This window comes from Fundulus heteroclitus, chromosome 22, assembly GCF_011125445.2.
Source record: "Fundulus heteroclitus isolate FHET01 chromosome 22, MU-UCD_Fhet_4.1, whole genome shotgun sequence".
NCBI lineage: Eukaryota > Metazoa > Chordata > Actinopteri > Cyprinodontiformes > Fundulidae > Fundulus > Fundulus heteroclitus.
In genome coordinates this window covers 21,958,058-21,966,182 of record NC_046382.1, presented here as the reverse complement: position 1 = coordinate 21,966,182, position 8,125 = coordinate 21,958,058, and the positions used below count along the sequence as shown (strand labels likewise).

At 40.5% G+C, this 8,125-nt stretch overlaps 1 protein-coding gene across 3 annotated transcripts; it reads right to left on the bottom strand.

The window, feature by feature from the left end:
- Positions 1–382: 382 nt before the first annotated feature.
- Positions 383–7,821, bottom strand: morn4 (MORN repeat containing 4). 3 transcript variants are annotated; one of them, XM_012880479.3, is made up of 5 exons: positions 7,653–7,821; positions 6,265–6,338; positions 1,749–1,863; positions 1,565–1,674; positions 383–1,477 (listed from the first exon to the last, which is right to left on the bottom strand). In XM_012880479.3, the coding sequence occupies exons 2-5, from the start codon at positions 6,329–6,331 to the stop codon at positions 1,329–1,331; spliced, it is 441 nt and encodes a 146-aa protein (XP_012735933.1). In that variant the 5' UTR covers positions 6,332–6,338; positions 7,653–7,821; the 3' UTR covers positions 383–1,328. The 3 variants fall into 3 exon arrangements, with proteins under 3 accessions (XP_012735933.1, XP_012735934.1, XP_012735932.1); XM_012880480.3 differs by lacking the exon at positions 7,653–7,821 and adding an exon at positions 7,401–7,614; XM_012880478.3 differs by lacking the exon at positions 7,653–7,821 and adding an exon at positions 7,449–7,612.
- Positions 7,822–8,125: the final 304 nt, after the last annotated feature.

Here is an 8,125-nt window from a genome sequence, read left to right as displayed (position 1 = left end):
ATAACGAACAACTGCAATGAATTTAGAAAATAAAAACTGGATGAGCAGGTTTGAATTTAAACTGAATTTAAATTATGCGTACACCCCCACTAATATTTGGATCGATGTCCCGAAACAAATTGCAGGGAAAGCCATGAATGCACTTTTGACATAACTCTGGCTGAAATTACTTAAAGAATTGGTAGAGGGCATTTAAGCACACGGGTGCGTCTTTTACGCACAATTAACAAACTTTTTAACTTCAAATTTTGGGCACATTTGTGTGTCCCAACCAGACTTTATCTGGAATGAATAAAGCAGGTTAACATTTAATAAAATCCATGCACTATGACTGAAGGCAGAGTCAATGTGTGTGCGTGTGTGCGTGTGTGCTGCTGTGTGTGTGTGTGTGTGTTGCTGTGTGTGTGTGTGTGTGCTCCAGCCTGCGTGAATTATTTTGACTCAGTTTGGAATACAGAAAAAACTCACAATAAGTTCAAACTTGTTCAGCTAATGAACTGGTTTTTCAAAAACTTCAACGTAATTATTTGTTGTACAATCGTACCAACCCAAACTCATGCCGATGAGGACTCTATAAACCTCTGAGCAGCATTGGATGATTTGAACATGTTGTACAGATGTTGACTCACGGCAATCTTTAAAGGTTATCAGAGTAAAATCTTTTTCCTTATACGTTCTACAAGAAGAAAGAGATTTATCAAAAAAAAAGAAGAATTGCAAACGATGGGCACTAAAACAATCCTTAAACAGGCCTCAAACTCCTAAAGCTTGACAGCCGCTTCAGGGCAAGTCATGCAGTGAGAAGGTGAGGACAGGGTGCTGTTCATCATCTGATTATTTTATGAACACTGTCCAAGCATGTGATTGTGTGGAAATGTCTTTAAGGCAAATGTGAATAGTCAGATATGTACATTCTTTCTTTTACATGCTGCCATGAGGTTTTCTTCTCTTTTAAGCTACTCTACTGTAAAGCAGCATTTTCTTAAGTTAATTTATGGAATCAGCAGCAGAACGATCAATTATAGAAGGACACAGACACGTTTTAGATGTGAAGATGAGAGAGAGCAGCTTTTACCCCCTTACATTTCTCATCAAGTTAAAGGTGTGCTTCGTAGAGTTGCTCGTTTCATAGAAAGCCATCCAAAAACGTTGAAACGCATTTGCATCAAGTCACCATAAGTGTGGACAAATGAGGATGGTGAAGATATATATATATATATATATATATAAGAAATGGTAAGAGGAGTTATAATTGGGAATGTTCACCCTTAAGGCCCGTCACGAAGGTGCTGAAAATCTGTTCCCAACACATTTAAGGTCTAAGGAAGTCATAGTGCCAGGCTGTGAGCACTGGTGGCCGATGCCTGAGCACGCTGCACCACTCCGGGACACTTCTCTCTCTTCTGCAGCTTGTGGTTTTGAAACAAGCCCTCGTTTCGTGGAGCGCCGTGAGTTCCATCAGGGAACGTCAGCAGCCCTGCAGACACAGACGCACCGCACCATAACCAAGCACAGGGGACATGACGACGTTCCAATCAATACGCTGCTAGTTTAATGCACTTACCATATCCCTCAACACGGCCATCTTTGAATTCTCCTTCGAACTTCATGCCGTCGTACCGACTGAAGACTCCCGAGCCTTGAAATTTTCCGTGTGCAAATTCCCCCTCGTACCTGTCGTGATGGAGACGAGAGCAGGTTGTCTTTTGTAACCTTTAAGAGGATTCAACCATCCTTTCTCTACACACCTGGACCCATCTGTGAAAAGCAGCACGCCAGAACCGTGAAAGAGTCCATTCTCAAACTGGCCAGTGTAGCATGTTCCATCCTGAAACTTGAGCTGACCGATGCCGTGCCTCCGACCTGGAATAATCAACCGCATACTGCTTAATGGCTGAAACACATACCCATGAAAAAGTTCAAATTTACTGTTACTGGATTTTCTTGATAGACCAACACAAAGCAGAGCATGGATGTGAAGTGGAACAAATATCCGTTATGGTTTTCCACTATGTTTCCATATACAAATCTGAAAAGTGTGGAGTGCAAATGGGTTCAGCCCCTCTTGAGTGAATGCGTTGTACCTTTTGTCTACAATTACACCTGCAAGTCTTTTGACCACTTCTCTGCAAAGCAGTATTAGTGGACTACACTAATTAAGCCAGGCCAGATTTGTTGGAGAAACTCCGGGAATATCAACGTGAACATTAACTTTCAATTCTTGCTGCAGATTTTCAATAGAAATAAGCACTGGACTTTGACTGGGCCATTGTCAAAACATAATGTTCTGATCTAAACCATTCCATTGTGGACTGTATGTTTATTGCCGTTGCCCTGCTGGAACTTAAAACTCTGCCTCAGTTTGAACTCTTTTGAGTCCTCACACAGATTTTCTTTTATAAAATACCTTCTATCCTTCTATCTTCTGATCCACTCTGACCAGCTTCCTTGCTCCTGCAGAATAAAACCATCCACATAACAATCTGCTGCCTTTGCCAGTGGGAGTGGTGTTTTTTCCTCCACCGATACCATTTGCACGTAGGCCAAAAAAACTTGGATTTGTTGTCTCTTGACCAGAGCACCTTCTTCCAAATGTTTGCTATGTCCCCTACATGAACCGCAAGAGGGATTTCTCAATTCTTTCTTTCAACAATTAAATTTTTCTTGCCCCTTTTTCAGTGATACAAGATTTGTGCGGTGCAAAAAAACTAATAGTTGTCATCTCAACATGCCATGGACTTTTTTGGCTGCTTCCCTGATTAATGCTCTCCCTCCCTGGGTATGTAAGTTTAAGTGGACGGCCATGTCTCAGTAATTTTGCACTTGTGCCATGTTCTTAGCAGATAATGGATTGAACAATGACCTGTAAGATGGTAAAAGCTTGGGATAATGTTTTATGACCTAAAATCGAATTTAAATTTTTTTTATTGCTGTCCTTTCTGCTGAGTTAACAGAAATGCTGTATTTATACTGGGATTAAATTACACACACGTGGAGAGTATTTACTAAATTGGTGACTTCTGAATACAACTGACTGCACTGAAGCTTATTTTGTGGTATTAGAGTGAATAGGGGTGAATCCAAATGCACATCAAACTTTTCAGATATTTATTTGTAAAGAAAACATGTATCCATATTGTTCCATGTCACAATTAGGCACCATTTTGTGCCGGTCTATCACATTTAATCCCAATTAGGTACTTTTCAATTTGTGGTTGAAACATGGTAAAATGTGAGAAATGTTTAAGGGTTATGAATAGCAGTTCAAGGCATGGCAATACTAACATAGTGACGCAGTGATTTCTTAGATCTTATTTTGTCCAAATAGACACAGTATACCTGTCAGGTGTAATTCCATCCCTCGGATTTAAACAACCATTTTTCCACCTCCTGTGAGATAAAGGTTTACAACTAATTTGGGAGTCCCATCTGCTTCCTGTGCAGGTGGGAATTATAGCACTCTAATCCTGCATGTTTGCACTGACTTCTACTGCAGGACCCCTGCTGGGACACAGGTCAGAGTGTTTACTTCCACTTAGCTGAATATGAGTCAGGCGATGAATCTTGCAAGTGTCTAGAGTCCGTCATTTACAACCTGGCTACAGGTGCAACATTAAATCAAACAGGTGAAGCTCAATCTGACAAAACACTAAACATGATGGAGGTTCTTAGTCTGGGAAAAATTAGAGCTGAGGACTCTCTACAAACTCCTGAAGAATGGCAATCTATGAAGTCAGGTGCAAAGAGGATTTGCACACACTCGGGGTGACCAATGGTAGCTAATTGGGATTTATATAAATAGCTTGAACCTGCAAGTGTATATGCACGTGAGAGAATTCCACCTGATAAGTATCATTATCTGACCAAATACGTTAAAATTTGGGATAAAGCCAGAATATGAGTCATTTAGGTGTTGCTTATGGTCAAAGAGCTTGAAACATACTGCATGTTTTACAACTTAGAGTTCAAAAAGTATGTTCCTGGAATATATCTGAAAGCTAAGTCAAAATGGGACATTTACTTGTAATGGATCTAAGCTGTATATCCTGCCACACCAACTTTATTTATAAAGTGCTTTAGAACAAAGTGCTGCACAAAATGATTTGATATTTGATTCGATTGAACTGACTTTGCAAAGTGCCTTGAGATGACATGTGTTGTAGATTGGTGCTATTTCAATAAACTGAATTGAAATTAAATGGGAGGTTTAGAAAGCAAATAATACTTTTTTTTTTAAAGCTGCAACACATTTAAGTCAGTTTGACCATAGCCACGAGCCACTTGCCGTTTTCAGCTTATACCAAGGCTTTCAGAGAGCAACAGTTTCTAAACTCATACATTTTCCATCACATCGTTCCTACTGTTGTTGCAGCAGCACAGCTGTAGATAGCACAAATTGGTGCGTTACTGTCTCTCCCCAAACTGTTAAAGTGCACTGCCACCCAGCTGATTACAGTTTTATGCTTAGGAGAAAGATAAATGTGGCGGTTTGGAGACGTTTTTGACTGCAGAACAAACAGATAGTCATGTTGTAGAAAATTCCCCCACGTCACCTGACCTTTACATCAAGGTTTTACTGTTTAAAACTACAGCTGAGGGCATATCTGTTAAGCAGCTGCTTGCAGGCTGGCTCTAGGAGCAGATAGCCTGACTGATTAACCAGCTAACGTCATTAGTTATATTTGTGCTGCGCCATAAACAGCCGAATGCCAAAAAATATATCTTATTTTGTTCAGTTAGCAGGTTTACTATTAATGTTGAATTTAGTAGGTGTTTTTTTCTGTGCAACAAAATCACATTATTAAAGGAATCCTACAGTTAACACTATCCAAACTCTAAGAATCAAAATTTGATAATATCTTGGCTGCAGTATGAATAACCTTTTGCTTTTCTGTTTCAGATTAAAGTGATTTGATCATGTTACACATCTCAATAGCTGCGTAAATGCAGTAACACCATGAAACCGATGTGCTTTTAATCATGCCATAAGAGTATTATGCCACTGTAAGGCAAGTGCAACCAAACAACAACACAAAAGTGTAGAGGTTATCTGAAATAACAGGTGTTAACAGATCTCTGTGCTGAAACGGGGTAGATTAGATCAGACCTGTTGAGTTCAAGGCCCGCAGGTGCACATCTGCCCCTTGGCCACGTAACTGCATCCGGCCTGCATGATATTTTCAAACATCTACTATTAATGCCACACCGTGATGGACTAGCGACCTGTCTGGGGTGTACCCCCAATCTTGCCCAGTGACTGCTAGAGAGTGCAACTGCCTGCATCGTCCTGCAGCCCCGTTTGCAGCAGTAGCCATGGGTGAGCACGAACTGTGCTGGACAGAGAGACGCAGCCGGAAACGTCCAGAACTTTCCATGTTGACAAGAAATGAGAAACCGAGACGCCCCCGCTGTGTTCTCAGGTCCACGTGTTTCTGATAAACTGAGCACACTGCATAATTAGTCCGCGTGGACTCTTCAATATTTCCAGAGTGCAAATACATAAATGAATACCATACAGGTGTTCTGTAATTCATGCGTTTTTGACATGAAACTACCTGCGTTACTTAAACTGACCCCGCAGTTTCCCCCTTCATCCCTGAAACTCCTCCAAGCTGCTCAGAAGCTCTGTGTGTTTGGTTGTATTCGTCTGTATTTATCTTTAATAACTGGTCCTGGTGATGGAGATGAACAAGACAGCTTATAGTCGCTAGCTTACTCACACTAATAAACATCTTATCAGGAAATAACACCAAGTATGGCACAAAGACCAGAGAAAATCAAATATGTACTTGTTTACTTTTTGTTGTTGGTGTGTTTTGTTTTTATTTTTGTTTTTTTTTGTTTTTTCTTGGAGTAAAGATTTGAAAAAGTATCCACCAGCTTTTTGAATCCCATTTGGCCGCCGAGACAAAATCCATGTTTAAGGTTGTAGCCCCTGTCTGGTGCTGAGTTTGACACCACTGGCTTAGATAGATGGCATCAAAAGCAAGACACCTAAATAAAATTCCAATATGTCAACGAAAGAATATTGATATAAAAAGAAGATACCACATTCCCCAGTTCTATTCAGAGTTAAAAGAAGATTTGAGATAATGGGGGTTTAAACAGGATTTTATCGTTGTTACAATATTTTTTTGAGGGAAAATTCAAGATTTTCTGAGGAGCGAAATCAAATGCCTTGTTTCAGTTTTACTAAGATAGCAGGTTCAGTGTTTGCAGATACTGTTGGGATTTCGGTGAAGCGGTGAAACAGGACCATCTCACCCTCTTTCCACTCGCCGTGGTACTCCTCGCCACTGGCATAGGTAAAAGATCCTCTGGTCAAAGTCATGGTGCTCCTATTTAAAAAAAACACAAATACACTCATTTACACATAGACCAGTGGTTGATTGTGTACAACTGAGCTCTAGAATATCACCATTAGGAGATTATTAAGTCTCATTTATTTGGGATACATGGTTAGTTGCTGTGTTTTTTATAATTATTTTTACAAAAAGCACTTTAAGAAAATCAAATGTCAAACTGACCATAGTCATACAGAGTAGTGGTTTTTGAGATGGGTGATATGGCTCACCCCCAGGGCTCTATTCTATTAGAGGGAGAAAGGTAAATATAGACAGGGGGAAAAGAAGCTACGTTAGCGGTGCCGTGAAAGTTGTTCTATTGCTTTTGGTCACGTCGAGGCAATAGGGTTTAGGGGGTTGTAAAGACAATCTGTCTTTATACCAGCTGCCTGGTCAATGAAAGTGAAGTTGGTGTCTATTAAACGGATCTGGACTACAAAAGGTAACCTCTATTTCAACATATAAAATATAATTAATATATTAGGACCATCTTAGATTGAGCCCACTCCAGGTCATACAACAAAGCAGCTACTGATTTCTATAATAGAGAAGATGTTGTCAACCGATTAGCAGTATCAGCCTGAAACACGTGCATGCCAAATTAATCTGCTGTCCTTATATTAAAAGGATAAAGACACCTCAGCACCTGTTCTTGCAACCGTCTCTTGAATGCTGTGTGTAGAGCCCACACTAACGAGATGTCCCTTGTTCGTGGCTATCGACAGGAGCTGTGACCATGCGCGCAACTGCACAAATGACCAACGCAGGTTACTGTATAATCCGCGTATTATTACGGTGATTTTCTTTTTCAAAACTAATGGCTGCTTAGCAGAATGGCAGCCAAGAGTAATTTTACCCACGCGGCCGCCATCAGATAAATAATTCATCACACAGAGACTGAATCGTTCCCAAGCAATATTAAAACTATCCAACTAAGGATGTCAATATGTTTTCGATCAATGCAACCCTGGTGTTGGTACATGTTGCTGCAAATGCTGTCGCCCGGACTGAAAGCCTGGTCCATTTAAATGAACACCTATCGATAGCTATACGTACCTGCAAGAGGAAGAGAGAGCGGACACCTAAAGGCATTTCATTATTTACCTTTCGCTCAAAGCCTGTCGTCTCTCTGGAGCATGGAAACCACCGTGGAGGACAGGAGGGGCGTAAATAAATAAAAACACTGGCTGATAAAACAGATGCCGCGTTCATCTACAGCGACCGCGTGAAGGAAATCGCAACATCCCTTTTAAAATTTAGAAGCGAATGTTACATAATTGGATCACAGGATGTTTTTTTACACGTTACCTGAGGACGTTTCGATGAAGCGTGTTTTGTATATAGCTGCCTTGTCCCCGTTTTAGCTTGTAGCGAATATAAACTCGTAAGTCCCGACTGTCACTGAAAGCAACATTCGCTGATGGTGCAGCAGCTGACTGGCCGGGAGAACAGAGTCAGAGCCTTTCGCCATTTTTTTCTTAAAACCCATTGATTTCTTCAGTGCTTACCATAACCAGTGTGTTGTAATTTTGCACTGAACAAAAAAACAAAAACAAAAAAAAAAAATGCTGTTAAACAAATTTCTGGTGAATATGTAAGTAAAATGAAGGAACTTCTACACGTTTTATCTCTTTCCCCACATCTTTTGAATTTATTGTTTCTGTGTAAGGGTAGCATCAGGATGCAAATGACAGGCGGGTTGTAATAAATGGTCCCTTGACCGTGTAATAGAACAAACATGTCTGTCCCTCAGAGGGGACATCCAGGTAAAGGAGTTTGAA